We start from the raw sequence: 16,330 nt of genomic DNA on the forward strand, positions 1-16,330 counted from the left end.
ATGTTCAATGTTCAAATATATTGTGGACGGAGAGCTGTGAGCATAGCTTCAAAATACTCCGTGCATAGCTGCCTCGATAATAAAGGAAACGGTAAGTTTTTCCACAGAGCCAATTCTCTGCTGAAAACGCAGGAGAATGGTTGTCTGATCAGATATATGATAGTCCTATTATATCCAGATGCATTACAATAACCTGGAAGAACTCATTATTCCAATTGATATTCTGATAAAGTCGGCAAAAATTAGATGCCAGCATAAAATGATAGCAAAAATCAACATAGTTCAACCAGATGTAGTAACTAGTTCGGTTGAATCAACTAAAAGATCTTCTGGCCTGGACTTGTGCTCTCCATCACAGCATAGCCCGGAGGTTGTAGAATCCTATAGTGGAGAGTGGGAGCTCGATAAATTGATGGGAAACAAGGAGAGATGAAAAGAGTGTTTTCTTTACCTCTAGTTTTATGAAAAATTTTGGGCAAGCAGACTTAGCTTATTAATATCAGCATTAGCAAAAAAAAAAACAAGGGACCAGCATCGCTATTCAACATCTGGTTGCATGCAGAATCACATCAAGCCACTCACCTCACTGATGAAATGAACACCAAATGTTCCTAAGAACCAAAAGGTTGGGTCCTAATTAGATTCGCACACAAGCATAACAAGTGTAGAATACATCCACTCCACCATTAGTAAAAGTGTTCATCGCATTACCATACATAATCTATCGAGAGATGAAGGAAAAACATTATTACTAAATCAAATCATGAAGAATAATTAGGTTGATAGCAAAACATTAATAGTGCCATAAGAAGTTTAGTTACTTTTGAAACTTGTCGAACAATACAAACACAGATTAGAAAATTGAGCAAAATCCACGCCATGTTCATCCCACATCTCGTCGTGTTTTTTTATGCAACAGAAATAACCTCAAAATCACTAATTGTGAGAAAGGATATTCCAAATCAAGCGTGTCTTGGATTTTCTGAGTCACATGCCTCCTCAGCCTTTTCTAAAATAAAATATTGTTTACAATCCTATTAGCCAAACTCCATGAATGCTCCTGCCACAGAAAAGAGAAGGAACTCAATTAATCACACAAAAATAGCTATAAACAAAAATCCATAACCTAGATTCAAGTTCAAATGAAAACTCCTGAACTCTGTGTTAATTAAGAGAGAGAGAAGGAAAAGAAGCAATGAAAGAGAAGGTATCAAGTGAAGCTGAAGGAATGGAGGTCTCCCAACAAAGAACTTTAAGCATTCACTACATTTTTTTGTTAAAGGAAATCCTTCTTAAAACAAGTCACCTTATGAGTTGAAGCAACAAAAATCAAAGACCAGACAACAACCAATGTATGCGCAAAGCAAAGGAATATGTGGATTTCATCTTCAATCAATACAAGATTGGAGAAGAGAGACATCACATCCAGTCGTCTTACTATAATATTTGATATCAATTTTTCCTTTGGCAACTCCAGTATAAAGTCGATCCAAAGGTACAACATGTTGTTCTCTTCCCACCTGACTAATTTTAAGGGAAAGAAAATCGTTTCAAGTACTATTTGCTATCCTCATCCACAAACTTCTGTGATCCTTGTTGCTAATTTGACACACTGTGTAAGCGTAGATCACAAAACGACCCATGACTTATGTTTTGTCTTTTAAAAGGAAAGGAAAGGAAAGAGAAAAGAAAACCATTCCCTGCCGTAACACAATTGAACCCTTATTCTACATGAGGCCCTATCTAAACAGTTGAATCTTTCAAATCATACAAACAATGATTAAAGTATACTAGTGACAAAGGCCGCCAATCCCAAGTTTCTACCTCATCTATCACCAAATCCATGTCACCACAACAGTATCATAATGAAAGAACTCAGTTTCTATCCATTTCACGTTTAACAAAAAGTCCCAATCAATGGTAAGGGCTAACCGTTATGAAAAGGGCATCGTTACTTGACAAAAAATAAATCTAACCATACAATCTATACCAGCAATCACACATAGAAACAACCATATACATACGGTTTTAACTTACCTCAGCGGCATCATCCAGACACCAGCTTTACAAAGATGCAAATGGAATTGAGTATTACAAGTGGAACTCTCATATATTGGGTCGCATAAATGAGACCTATAAGCTGCCCTTTCAAAGACTTTGTTCGACCTACAGAGAATTCAGAGAAGCTCCATCCTCTAGGTGCAAGAAAACGATCTTCGTTTAATATTGCAAATGCATTTGCAAGGAGCAGAAATCCCTCCAATAACGTCCACAAACCCATTTCCTACATTATCAAGAAAACCCTGGTTAGCTACACAAAACCCAACTATACAAAACCCAAATTTCGTGTTCCAAGAATCAACAAAATTCCAAATAATGAAGAGGGAAAAGGTACACAATCAAGCCGCAACCAGCAATTGTTACACACAAGGTACCGTTATGTGTGTAAAAATGGGATTTATCACTCTATCAACCCTGTGCTAGCCTATAAATCGTGAACATAAATCTCAGTTATCTACCTTTTGTTTTGATCCAAAGATAAAAATGTGTAAGTTATAAAAATGTGATCATTAATTTCATATCATAGAAACCGCTTTAAAATAATGAAATTCAAAGAGAAAAAATCATAAAGAAAATCTGAGGCATTGAACACGAAAGCATAAAATGCCATCGTTGGAAACATAAATAAATGCAATTTTTTTTCAAAATGTCGCGAATTAAAGAGGGCTGGCCATACAAATCAAGCAGATCAAATAGAGAATACCAAAACGATGACAACACCACATAAAAGAACAGAACTTGCAGTGAACAGAAGAGTAAAATGCTTAATTTGTACTTGTAAAATAACCTGAAAAGGCAAAGCTGCTTCTTCGATACTTGAATTGCTTAGCCCAAATTAGAGCGTTGAGGTTGAGGCCTCTTGTCTTGTCAAGCAATTTTGAGAATTGAGATTTATCAAGGGCACGTTTGGTTTAGTCATAAAATAATTATACACGACAACGGGCTGTAAATTTGATGGGCCGTTTAATTTTTTTATTATGATGGACCCAACCAATTCTATTTATTATGACTTAACTATGATTAATTCTATTTATTAAGAAATTTGATGGGCCGTTTAGTTCTTGGCCTCTCTCTTTTGAGTCTAGATTTTTTCTGGGTCTCCAATTCTCCTCTCTCGCGATCTCCCCCCTCTCTGTATTCGAAACAATTCTGACTTCAACTTAATCATAGTTAAATTCCTTTTCACTGACACTTTCTGGAGTCTTTCTATTCGGTTCGATACAGTTCGTCCATTTAAGCTTGATCTTTTTTCTGGTTTTTGAAGGTAATTTAATGGTGATGGTATAAAGACAGTATGGCGAAAATTAGAGATAGAACAGAGGATTTTAAAGATGCAGTGAGGCACATTGCTATATCTTTAGGTTACAATGAGGTAAAAATTTTAATTTTTCTTTTATTATTTTATTCATTGCTTCTTCAAATTACAGTTTCCTTCTTATATCAATGGTGCTGAATTTAGAGTTGTGGTTGCTTTTTGACAGACCAGATTGACAGCTATTATGGCGTCTTTTATTATTCATAAACCACGGCAAAGATCACCGTTTACTAGAGCTGCTCTTAAAACGGTATGTTTGATGCTGCCACTCTGCTCGACACTGCTTGTTTATGCTAACCTTGTTTTTTATTTTATTTATTTTAGGCTGAAGTTTCGAATTTTTTTGTTGTTTTATAAACAAAAGGAGCATTTTGGGATGCACATACAAGCTATATATGACTGGCTGGCTGACTCTCTTTTTTTGGTTGGTTCATTTGGTGTATGTATTAGCTTGAAAGCATTGGAGCATTAGAACAATTTATGTTGAAGCATAGGAAGGATTATGTTGATCTGCATCGTACCACTGAACAGGAGAGGGATAGTATTGAACAAGAGGTAAGTTGTGGGGTATTATAGTCTGTCGGGTCAATGTCTCCTATATAGTTGGAGACAGTGTAGAAATAATCCATCTTTCAATTAGCTGTGCTTGATAGAGGAAGTAAATGTTAGTATTATTTATGTTATTGGCTTTTCATCGGGTGTTGTTTTTAACTAGCTTATCTTGTTTTGATGCCTGGAAGTTAAGCATTGGCCTTCCATATGGGTAATAGCTCAATGAACCTTGCTGTGATAGACTCCTAGGTTTAATTGTATGTCTTAATGAACTATTTATTGTCTCTTTAATTGTATGTCTTAATGAACTATTTATTGTCTCTTCTATTCTGTTGGAGGGATCACAAATTCCATGTATGTTCATTAAAGCAGCAATTGAAAATAACTTGGATTGTCCTTCTGATCTTCTTTAGATATGGGACTATTTTTCCTGAGCATTTTCTGTAACAACAATTTCTGTAGGTTACTGCATTTATTAAAGCATGCAAAGAACAAATTGATATTCTCAAGAATAGCATAAACGATGAAGCAGCAAACACAAAGGGGTGGCTTGGCATCAAGGCTGATACCTCCACCACTGATACTATAGCACACAAACATGGGGTGGTATGGTTATTCTCTTCTTTAGTTTTAACCGAGCTTATTCATTGCATGCTAAATTTGTCTGGGGATAAAATACTTAGCTTGCTGGAACGGTATCCTTCCTTGACTGAATCACCTTTCTCTCTTCCTAATCTCCATGGTATAGATTGTGATTGAAGTTTGTTATTTAATTTAGATCTATTCTTCTAAACATGTAGCATAGTACGAATATTAAATCAATTAGGGACCTTGGAACTCTAATTGTAAATTGTCACAATTCTCAGTTGTATTAGATATTATAACTACAAACAGTGTTTTGATGCTTCATGCAAGTATTGTGATGCAAACCCTTTCTGTTGCTATCACAGTGGTGGTGGTGGAGAGAGAGTCAGTTGTCTTTGTTTAGTCTTAATACAAATTTCATTCTTTGCAGATTCAGGATTTGCTAATAACTTCACTTTCTATATTGAAATCCCAGCATAGGATTCACTTTTTCCTTTTGGGCTGAAATGAAATTTAAGGCATTTTTTTGCCGAATTAATTCACCATGCTACTGCTTTTAAATTTGCAGGTTTTGATTTTAAGTGAGAAACTTCATTCTGTCACTGCACGGTTTGATCAGCTAAGAGCTATACGCTTCCAAGATGCTATTAATAAGAGGATACCAAGAAGAAAACTTAACCGGGCTGCAAATACAAATACAACTACTGTTGATTCCTCTAAAACAAACAATTTAGAGTTCAGTGAACCTGATGACATTCAGCCAGAGTCTCTTAGAGTGCAGCAGCAAGTGTTGGATGATGAGACTCGTGCCCTGCAGGTTATAAGAATATCTATTGATGAGCTTCTCACAACCTTTTCCAGTATGGGATTCTTCAATTGTTCAGATGGGTCTTTGAGGTTGATACAATTTGAGCTGCTTGCTGATGGACTTTTATGCAGGTGGAATTGACTAGTCTTCTAGAAGCAGTTCAAGAAACCGAAACTAAGATGCTGGAAATGTCTGCATTGAATCACCTAATGTCAACGCATGTTCTGCAACAAGCACAACAAATAGAGCTTCTGTATGAGCAGGTCAGCATGTCTAGCTTGAACACTTACATTTCTTTGAACCTCCTATATCTTTGGATGGAAAATTAATGTGTATGTGAGGCTGCATGGTTGGGTCCTGTCAAGTAAAAATCTGCTTTGAATGTTAGCTCTAGCCTGCATCACGAAGAATAAACTGCAAGCAGAATGCTCCTTTGCATTTTAAACTCTGAGGGCAAAAAAGAAATATCCTATGACGTTCTTGTTCATTTCTCTTTTATACCCGATTGCATTCGGATTGTATTATCTAAGCTTATAGTATATCAATTAATTTCTGGGCTAGTGGGTAAATTTAGTGCAGTGCTTTGGGTACAACAGAGCCTCTGCATCCAAAAAAAAAACTAGAAGAAGAGGAAGAGGAAGAGGAAGGAGGAGGAAAAAGGAGGAACAAAATTGCCTGTGTTTTTGGTCTTCCTGTTGAACTGATAATCATTTTAAGTGTTTTTTTTTTTTTTGGCTCTTTGTTTTGTAATCCATTCTCACACCTTTCTTTGCGTTGTCCTGTAGGCAGTTGAAGCTACAAAGAACGTAGAGCTTGGAAACAAAGAGTTGTCTCAGGCAATACAGCGGAATAGCAGTAGCAGGACTTTTCTCTTGCTTTTCCTTTTTGTTCTTACTTTTTCAATCCTCTTTCTGGATTGGTATAGTTGAATTTCTGATAGTATGTGGACTGTTGCGAGTACAATTTTCCTTGTAAATTTGATTGCGGAATGGGAAAAATTGTAGATTTATTATCAACATTTGAGCAAATTGAGTTTTATGCTGAAATAAAAATTATCCCCGTCATACACTGAAACAAGACAAGCGTTTGTAGACCTAGAATAATTTGTCATGCAACCATTCATTTTCATTGAAGCTAGAATTTTCGACATTGGAAATCTCATCTGGCAAATCAACAAAATTCCTTCATATTTTCAGTGACCTGTAACTGCGTTGGCCATATTACCATCATAGCTATGAACAAAAACACCACTCTCGACAGCTACAATATAGTCTAGCTGGTTTTGGGAGTCCATAACTGGCTTCAATTCTTCTTCCTTTGCCAGAGAGAACTGAGTGTATATATTTAGGTACTTAGCTATCAGTGATTTAATCCTGTCATGACAATAATTTTTCCCTGCAGCTAAAGTAAATCCCAATGCCTCAAGAAACACTGCTACTAATCTCTGTTGTAGTCTAGGGGCAAAACCCTTCAAATCACTGCTTTGTGCCTTAGATAATTTTGTTCTCTAGTGTGTTACTCTATGTATTCCTTTAACTCCTTATTCTCGGTTTCTGTAAGAATGTGATGGCAACCTGTGAAAGCCAGCATGTCTTTTTCATATCTGCAATTGGTGCTGCTTAGTTAGCAAGATCTAGCAAAGTTATCGTGTCCTGTTATTTTTTCCAGGTACCTCAAGGGAAGAGCTATGAACAGTCGACCATCATTCTTGAGTCTGTAGACCAACTTATAGCTTTTCAATTTCTTCTGTAAATCCCTAGTCCTTCATACATTGCACGACAACCAAGTCTTTGGATTGCAAGGCCAATACCAATGTTGGCAAGGCGAGAATACGAATGTGTAGAGCTGATCACATTATGTTTTTTTTTAGTTGGAAAAGAGTAACATTTCTATAACAATCAGACTGTACAGAATAACCACTCAAATTAACAATTCAAAAGCTTGATTTTTTTATTTTTCATTTGGTTCAATCCATCGTTGGAATGAGCATCGTTAATGCCATTGCGAAAATGTTAATTTCATCGGCTCTAGCATCAAATTAACGCAACATCTGCGAGGAGAACGGATGTTAGCATCCATTCTTTATCGTCGTTGTCGCATGCTGCTGAGGCATAATGTGACAACAACGGTGTGTAATGAATTTTTAGAGTGATTGTTCTTCAAGTATCGAAGTTATAATTATAGACGCAAGGCTGGGTAATATTTTTGCCATCTTATTTGAAAAACAAATAGTGAGTATAATATTTTTTAATTTTTTAATATTATTTTTGATATTAGTACATTAAAATAATTTGAAAATATCAAAAAAATAATAATTTAAAGCAAAGATAAAAATAAAAAAAAAATTAAATTTTTTTAAAAGTATTTTTAAAACGCAAAAACAAACAGTACTTGAAGTTTTTTTTGTTTTTCTTTCTAGAGTACTACCAGTAATAATGTATTACTAGTATTTAGAACTTTAATTTTATTTGTTTTTTACTGAATTTTTGTTGTTGTTATTATTTTTCACCTTTCTTTCATCCTATTTTCTAGATGGTAGAATGTTGATTTGGCTGACCATTGAATTAATATTATAATTATAGTTGTTTTTTAAAATATTTTTTATTTAAAAATATATTGAAATAATATTGTTTTTAATTTTTTAAAATTTATTTTTGATAACATTACATCAAAATAATCTAAAAACTTAAAAACAATAATTTAAAACAAATAAATTAAAATTTTACAAAAAAACACTTTTCAACAATTAAAAAAAAAAACTGTACTTAGTTTTGTTTAACAGTTTTGCCGATAATTGTTGTTTCCATCATTTGTTTATTTATAGGATCCTGAAATTTGGATGCTATCCAGCCATGATGGGTTTCATAAGAGCCCAAATATAAATTAGAAGGACGTCTCGCCAAAAGATTAGGAGCATCAGGAACTGATAATTTCCACGGACCAGAAGGCCTAATATTTACATATAAAAAAAGCGTAGCTGACACAAACGTATTTCTTGAATAAAATTAATATGGGCCATAGGCCCAAATCAAAAGCCTACTCTTATAGTCCATAAGAACGGCCTACGAACTCTCCTTCCTCTATATAAACACACTGAAGAACTAGAATCTAGGGTTTTCTGGTATACGCGTTGCCGCTGCGGAGTGTGAGCAGCTTTTTGCGAGGGAGTTTGGACTCGGCGAATTGAAATGGTGAAGGGACGCCAAGGAGAGCGAGTCAGGTCTGCGATCTATAATCGCACGCCCTTCCTTATACGCAAATGTTTATAGGATAAAAGTATTCAGTTTTCATTTCTTAAGAATTTGCAGACTTAAGCTAATAATTGCGTTCGTGACGATTCTTCTGTTTCTCTTTTTAGGCTTTATGTACGGGGAACAGTCTTGGGTTATAAGAGGTAATAACCGAAACTTGACTTTAGTACTCTGGTTTTAATCTGTTAATTTGTATTTTATGATTGTTTTTGGTTACATAGAAATTTGAATGAGAAAAATAAGAAATTAGGGTATTTGAATCACGGGTTAGGTTATTTAGAGGCTATTGTCATTCTGTTGTGCTAATTGAATTTTTTTTTCCTTTTTTATATCTATAGTAAATGCTTTTCATCAAAAGCAAATGCTCTATTAGCTTTGCTAGAGAATTTGTTTTTGTTAAACAAAACAAGTTTTGCTTGTTTATTAATGAACTATATTTAATTGACTAATTAGTGCAACTAATATAGTGGATTTACTTCTAGTACTTTGATTCTTTTGTGTGAGCTTCGGAAAATGAATAGTATGTGACAAGAAATGAAACAGAGTATGGACATGCTGTGTGGATTAGTTTGGAGATTAAAATATTTTTTTGTTGTAGGTCGAAGTCCAACCAATATCCCAACACATCACTGATCCAGATTGAGGGCGTCAACACAAAAGAAGAGGTTGCATGGTATGCTGGGAAGCGGATGGCATACATCTACAAGGCCAAGGTGAAAAGGGATGGATCCCATTATCGCTGCATTTGGGGCAAGGTCACTAGGCCCCATGGTAACAGCGGTGTAGTGAGAGCCAAGTTCAAATCCAATCTGCCTCCAAAGTCAATGGTATTGTTAAAAAATAATGATAAACAAAGCTATTATTATTGGTATGCCATAGTTTCTGCCTCTTTGGCTTTATCTAATTAATTTTTGGTTTATTTGCAGGGAGCTCGAGTGCGGGTTTTCATGTATCCCAGCAATATCTGAGGTACAGTTATCTGAGGAACACTTTGCCCTGTGATCATTGCCAATAGCTCATTTATGTGTTGCTTCCTACTTCTAGTGCTTTCTTTATGTAGGATTGTTTATGGTTGTAATAGAATTGCATTCCTGCCCTGACCTTGTCACTTTAATTTGAATTTTGCCTCTATAAGATCAGGATCTAATGTGTAAGTTTGGTGGATAATTTTTTTGTGATAGAACATAGATTACTTTGATTGTCTTGTGGGATTGTAATCTGTGGGAAATGGTTGTGATGATGTTGGTAAATGGTTACTGTTGATGCATGTTTATTTTCGACTAATTTTAAAATCATATATTGCAAATGGTTTCTTCTGGAAGCTGGATGCGAGGTGGATTACAATTTTTTACAAAATGAAGGGGAGCCTTTATTTTCACTCAAACTGCCAAGATTTTTTTTTTTTCCCAAATTGGTCTGTAAACCGTGCTTTACTACTCTTGTATGCATGAATCAGTATTATAAAATAAAAGCGCTCCTTCAGTTTGTAATTTAATTATCACTTTCCAGTCCTATATTAATCTCTACCTTTCAAAAAACCAAGTGCCATCTTTTCAGGATACAGTTGTGACTGTAATACTGACAAAGCTTGGCGTATGCAATTGTTTTGGATAGTTTAACATCGGGTTTACTTCATGGCCAATCAGGTTTGGATAACAGAAGAAGTGTGTTTTAACCCATCCGCCCTATATGATTCCTTTCTCTGGCTTCGCGACCACAATTTTCAGTGCCTGCTTTTGTTTTTGGAGCGTTGTGCTGGAGATTTATCTTTGACTTTGGTTATGATACTGTTGTTTTTTACTCTTGCAGTTACTCAGGATAATTGTATCTGGCAGAGAGGATTTTTGTAGTCAATTAATCAGGGACTTTTGTATCAGTCGGTGTTTTCCACCAATTTGTTCTTCATTTGGTTGAGTGATCACCTTTACTTTAATTTAAATAAGTTTTTTCATTTTTCCTTAATTTAAACAAGTTTTTTTATATGAACTCATCTGTCTTTGAAATATTGAGTGGCTTGTATACAACTTATTTGTGGGGATTTTCCATAATTTCCACTGGATTTCCCAAGATGAAGTTCATTCTTGATTTTTTTTAGCTTTTCTTTTAGAGGAGTCTGGGTTTTTTTCCGACCAGGGTGTGTCTAGGGTGGTCTTCCTATTGACCTTATTATGAATTTAGCATCTGGGCGATTATGGAATTTTTGCGATCCTAATCCTACTTCATTTCCTGCCTGTAGCCGAAGGTACACAACTGTTGTCTTCAGGTTTTGTGCTGGATGATGTTTGCATCTGAAATAAACAGATTGCATCCGCAGCATGCCCGTCTACTAAGTGTTGGCCCGCAAAATGCAAACCTTGAACCTAAAAGGTGTTGGTGGGAGTTTTGAGTCCGGGCAATATAATTAGATCAGTGAACCTAGGAGAGACCAATATTTTATTAATGGTGGCTCGTGCCTGTTTGGGAATGCCGTGCATGTTTGCTTTTCAATAGAATTAGATCAGTGAACCTAGGACAGCCACCAATCTGTTGTGCATTTTGGAATGGAGGGGGTCGTTGGCCCTTTGTTTTTAACTGTAGTTTAAAAAAAAATTGAATTTTTGTTTTAGATTATTTTTGTTTTTTTATCTTAAAAATAACTTTTAAAAATAAAAATATTGTTTTGATATTTTTATAAAGTACATCATCTTGTTTTTTAAAATGCAGTGAATGATTCTTTTTTAAAATGGTTTTCTTGAAAGGTATTAAAATAAAAAAAATTAGTTTTTAAAAATTTATTTTTAATGACATATTAAAATTAAAAAAAAAAAACAAAAGCACGGGGACTAGCTATTGTGTGGTGTTTTCAACCGCATGTGTATCTTTTCCTGTCATTCCACTTTCATCATCTTTAAAGCAAATCACTTGTTGCCACATCATTGCATGGACTGTGAAGGGGAGTTTGTTGCATGTTTGGTAGTGTGATGGGGTAAATTCTCGTGCTTGAGGTCATGCTGGAGCAGTTTTTATTTGGACAAATGGCTCTGGCAATCCCAATGAACGTGAATTGTAGTCGTTGATATGTAGTAAAAAGTGTTTCTAACATAAAACTCGTACTCTTTGTTAGTACACTGACACAAGGACACCGTCTCCTTAAATGCACCATGGTCATGCTCTTTGCCTGTGAAGGATATAGCCTCTACTATTCATGAATTAAACCCTTTATTATATATTTATATTCTATATTTGTTGTATCGAGTCATACTTAATCTGATTACGAGGACCCACCTCTCTTTTTTTTCTTCTAGAGCTGCACAAACTGTTAATACGAGGGCCTCTCTTATGTCTGGCAGCATGCTAGAGTTAGAAATTCACAAATTGTTTTAAATCGAGTTGAATAATACGAGGGCCTCCTAGCAGTGTTGTCGAAATCTGACTGGACCAGCTCGTCCAATCAAAACCAGATGATTAGGCCATCTAGCCGAACTGGGTTGATGTTAAAGATAGGAACTTAGTCAAATCGGGTCAAATTTAGCCAAACTAGGTAAAACTTAGCCGGTTTAACTAGTGGGTCAAGCATTAATCCGTTTATTAAAATGAGAGAAGAAAGAATAGTTCAACTGGTGCGTTTAGCATTGACCCAGTTATTAAAAAAATAGTAATTGTAAATTAACACTTGATCTTGGTATCTGTGCTTTTAAAAATCATGCATTCTTTATTTCATCCTTTTTTGTTTATACTTCATTGCTGCAAAAATATATTATACTATAATATGATTCGACCTAGCCGTTCGATCAATGATTTACTAATTGGACCGGTGATCTGATAGCGTGACCGGATTGTTGTTCGATTCGGGTTTGATAACATTCGCTGTTGGTATCAATCACAAAATCTTAGGTGACCAAACCAACCAAAAGCCAGTGACAATAGTCATCTATCTAATCAGCGAAATGTCAAGTTAGATTGTAGAAAGTAGAAAACGACGACAATGAGCCCACGAGTCTATGATAATCAGTTAACGTCCCTGCATTATACACATCTCCATGCAGAAGTTGTTCATCAAGAAATGTTCAACAAAATCAAAATTCCAAGACACGCTATAGCAATTTCAGCTGAGAATTTCGGAATGAAATATAACCTCTGCCCACAAGCCCAGAATGATTAATTTTTCACGGGTCAGAAAACGGATGGCTTGTGATCTGTATTCACTCTGCATTCAAGAATTCGAGTTTAAGCCCTCGTTTGTTTCTTTGTTTTTTTTTTTGCAGAAAGCTTATAGATTTCAGCTAATAAATGCCTCCATTTCTCTCTGTTTCCTTTTCTTTTTGTCCCGGGACTCTACGCCAGGGGAATGACCTTGGGCTACAAGAGGTAACAAAGCTTCCCTTGTACCGTGGCTTTAGTTTTTTTTATATAATTATTTTATTTGAGTTTTCTAGATTGTGTTTAGTGTTCGAGAAAGTTGAGTAGGGAAGAGAGAAATAAGGTGACTTGAAACATGGGTTAGGCTATTTAGAGGCTCTTGCATTGGATTTATTGTATTATTTGTAATACTAGGATCAATTTTGGAATTTAGTCAACCGTGGTAATTGATACTTCCTGGAGAATGACTATAATCTAGATGTTTGATGAGGGACAGATGAAGTTTTGCGTTTCTAGAGTCTACGGTTTTGTGGAAATGAAGATTCAATGGCCTGGATGCTGTTTGTTTTTATATTTTAAAAATGTTTTTGAAAAAAATTATTTTTATTTTTATTTTTTTATATCAAATTAATATTTTTTTTATATCATTAAATAATTTTGATGTGTTGATGTTAAAAATAATTTTTAAAAAATAAAAAAAATTTATTTTAATGCATTTCAAAATAAAATACACTTTAAAAAACAATCACTATCGTATTTTCAAATATTCCTAAATAGGGGAAAGAGTATTGACATTCATAGGAGGTAATGCAATCATTCTTTCCTCTCGGTTTTTTTTTTATAAAATGAATATTGTTTTTCACCGGAAATGAAATGGAGGATTAGTTTTGCTGTGTGTGGATTATTAGCTCGATTTAAATGTTTTTATTTTGGTTGTTAGGTAGAAGTCTAACTAATATTTTTATTTTTATTTTTAAAATGTTTTTATTTAAAAATATATTAAAATATTTTTTATTTTTTAAATTTTATTTTTATTATCACTACATCATAATTACTTGAATATATATAAAAACTAATTTAAAATAAATAAATAATAATTTTTAAAAAAACATTTTTAAAATATAAAAACAAACAGAATATAAAATAAGTGTTGCGTCCAGCGTGTGTGATCACAACACTCTTGGTGCTTTCTTATGCCTATTTTTCATTTTCTTAATAGATTAATATGCTATGGATCTTGGAAAGTCCTAACTCCTAAAATCCATAGCATAAATTAACTATAACTAAAAAGGCTCAATGTTTTATTGTAGATTGAATTACTGTGGACTGTGAGTGATTTCATTATGGATTGCACTGTTTCGAATCATTGTAGACTGTGAGTGATTTCACTGTGGATTGCATTGTCCGGAGGATCAATGAATTACTGTATATTACTATAATCTGTGAGTGATTTCACTGTGGATTGCATTGTCCGGAGGATCAATGAATTACTGTATATTACTATAATCTGTGAGTGATTTCACTGTAGATTGCACTGTTTGAGTTTGCTATTTACTAAAAGCACTATGGATTTGAGCGGTGTGATGGCAAAGCTGCCCTTGTCACAAAGAGTTGCAACGACTGCAGGGAGTGAGGTTGTCTTTTTGGTTAGGGAGAAAATGATCATTTCGGATTTAGGCAGGGCTGCAGACACATAGAGATGGGCTCCCAAGGCCTGAGGTGTGCAGACCCGAGCGCGTTGGGTCTTAGGTTTCTAAATATAATTATTTGTATTATAAATACTATTATTTTTATTATAATTAAAAGTATTGATATCAAAAATATTATTATTTGTCTTATAAATATTATTATTTTTGTTATAATTAATATTATTAATATTAAAATACTACTATTTGTATTATAAATATTATTATAGTTAAAATTATTAATATAATACTTATTAAATTTGAAAAAAATATTATTAATATTGAAAAACAAAAATAGATTTTATTTGAAGGGTAAAATTAAAAATTATTATTATTATTATCATTAATATTATTGCTATTGAAGAAAACCCATAAATTTGATTTGAATGGATTAAAAACTATAAAAATTTGGGTCATGCGAGTTTAATATTTTTATTAATATTATAAATATTATTATATTCATTAATATTATTAAATTTAAAATAAATATTATTACTATCGAAAAAAAATATAGAATTGATTTCAAGGGTAAAATCAATTATTATTGTTATTATTATTATTATTATTAACTTGGGTCAGGCATCCCCTTCCAGACCCAAGAAACTTGAGCCTGGAAATGGCGCCTCACCCAAGTTGTTTGGGTGTGGTAGGTGCGCAAACTCAAATCCTTGGGTCTTGCAACCCCATCTGACCCAAGACTATGTGTCCTATATAAGGACCCAATTCTCATTGGTCATGTGTCGGGATCCAATTATCATTGGGTCCTGTGTCAGGACCCAATTCTCTTGGGTCCTGTGTCAGGACCTAAGGCTAAGGGGCCATGCATCCTAATTCACTTGGATATTGTGTCAGGACCCAATTCTCTTAGGTTCGGCATCAGCACCCAAGGCTAATGAGTCCTGCTTCAAGACCCAGTTCTCTGAAGTCGGGCGTGGGGATCCAAGAGAAATGGATCCTGCATCAAGACCCATTTCTTTTAGGTCCGGCGTCAGGACCCAAGGTTCTTAGGTCTTAAGTTTCTAAGTATAATTATTTGTGTTATAAATATTATTATTTTTATTATAATTAACATTATTAATAAAATAAGTAATAAATTTGAAAAAAATTATTATCAATATTGAAAAACAACCATAGATTTGATTTGAAAGGTAAAATGAAAAATTATTATTATCATTATTATTAATTTTTTTAAAAATATTATTGTTATTGAAGAAAAACCATATATTTGATTTGATTGGATTAAAAACTATAAGAATCTGGGTCAGACAAGTTTAATATTATTATATTCATTAATATTATTAAATTTAAAATAAATATTATTACTATCGAAAAAACATATAGAATTGATTTGAAGGGTAAAATCAATTACTATTATTATTATAAATATTAACTCGGGTTAGACATCCCCTTCCAGACCCAAGAAACTTGGGGCTCGAAAGGAGCGCTTCACCCAAGTTGCTTGGGTGTGGCATGAGCACGGACCGAAATCCCTTGGGTCGTGCAGCTCCGCTTGCCCCAAGACTATGTGTCCTCCATAAAGATTCACTTCTCATGGGTTTTGAGTTAGGATTGAATTCTCTTAGGTCTGGTGGCGGCACCCAAAACTAATGAGTCCTGCTTCATTACTTAATTATCTTGGGTCGAGTGTTAGGATCCGAGCCTAATAGATCATGCATCAGGACCTTAGATTTTTATGATATTTTATTTTATGAAAATAAAAGGTGAACTAGCTAATATTAATCTACTAAAAAATGGGCTTCCTTCTTTTTAAACAATGGACCTGTTACAGCTTATTTGTGGATAACTTTTTTCCACATAACTACGGTTTTGAATGACTGGGATAGGTCTTCCTTTCCAAGGAGTCCCGGTATTTTTCGTTTTGTTTTTTTACTGCACATGTGCGCGTCTAGTATGTTTCCCTTGTGGACCTTTGTGTATCTTCTCCATCTTGGGT

General features: G+C 34.3%; 3 protein-coding genes across 14 annotated transcripts in view; 2 read left to right on the forward strand and 1 right to left on the reverse strand.

Annotated features, from left to right (window-relative positions):
* Positions 1-366: 366 nt before the first annotated feature.
* Positions 367-3,014, reverse strand: LOC7494467 (uncharacterized). Of its 7 annotated transcripts, XR_008059923.1 has the most exons (4): positions 2,849-2,965; positions 2,038-2,284; positions 583-1,060; positions 367-381 (listed from the first exon to the last, which is right to left on the reverse strand). XR_008059923.1 is itself a non-coding variant. In XM_002312101.4 (3 exons), exon 2 carries the CDS (start codon positions 2,279-2,281, stop codon positions 2,048-2,050), a length of 234 nt encoding a protein of 77 aa, XP_002312137.1. In that variant the 5' UTR covers positions 2,282-2,284; positions 2,849-3,014; the 3' UTR covers positions 733-1,057; positions 2,038-2,047. The 7 variants fall into 7 exon arrangements, 6 of the variants coding, with proteins under 6 accessions (XP_002312137.1, XP_024463111.1, XP_024463113.1 ...); XM_002312101.4 differs by lacking the exon at positions 367-381 and having other exon boundaries at positions 733-1,057; positions 2,849-3,014; XM_024607343.2 differs by lacking the exon at positions 367-381 and having other exon boundaries at positions 733-1,060; positions 2,849-3,014.
* A 79-nt stretch (positions 3,015-3,093) lies between these two features.
* Positions 3,094-6,403, forward strand: LOC7488000 (syntaxin-81). Of its 3 annotated transcripts, none has more exons than XM_024607341.2 (8): positions 3,094-3,230; positions 3,326-3,433; positions 3,543-3,626; positions 3,827-3,931; positions 4,391-4,534; positions 5,082-5,330; positions 5,453-5,584; positions 6,107-6,403. In XM_024607341.2, the coding sequence occupies exons 2-8, from the start codon at positions 3,356-3,358 to the stop codon at positions 6,248-6,250; spliced, it is 936 nt and encodes a 311-aa protein (XP_024463109.1). In that variant the 5' UTR covers positions 3,094-3,230; positions 3,326-3,355; the 3' UTR covers positions 6,251-6,403. The 3 variants fall into 3 exon arrangements, with proteins under 3 accessions (XP_024463109.1, XP_052311202.1, XP_024463110.1); XM_024607342.2 differs by having other exon boundaries at positions 3,130-3,230; positions 3,548-3,626; XM_052455242.1 differs by having other exon boundaries at positions 3,101-3,433.
* A 1,988-nt stretch (positions 6,404-8,391) lies between these two features.
* LOC7494468 (60S ribosomal protein L35a-1) overlaps positions 8,392-16,330 on the forward strand; it is a 100,575-nt gene continuing 92,636 nt past the window's right edge. The window contains exons 1-5 of one of the 4 annotated variants that reach the window (XM_024606470.2): positions 8,392-8,541; positions 8,680-8,715; positions 9,171-9,399; positions 9,499-9,541; positions 10,219-10,666. In XM_024606470.2, coding sequence (XP_024462238.1) covers positions 8,510-8,541; positions 8,680-8,715; positions 9,171-9,399; positions 9,499-9,540 — 339 coding nt within the window. In that variant the 5' untranslated portion in view covers positions 8,392-8,509 and the 3' untranslated portion in view covers position 9,541; positions 10,219-10,666. Of the gene's footprint in view, positions 8,542-8,679; positions 8,716-9,170; positions 9,400-9,498; positions 9,777-10,218; positions 10,667-16,330 lie in introns of those variants that run through there. The other 3 variants (XR_008059793.1, XM_024606468.2, XM_006379555.3) reach the window with 3 other exon arrangements.

This window comes from Populus trichocarpa, chromosome 8, assembly GCF_000002775.5.
Source record: "Populus trichocarpa isolate Nisqually-1 chromosome 8, P.trichocarpa_v4.1, whole genome shotgun sequence".
NCBI classification, from domain to species: Eukaryota; Viridiplantae; Streptophyta; class Magnoliopsida; order Malpighiales; family Salicaceae; genus Populus; species Populus trichocarpa.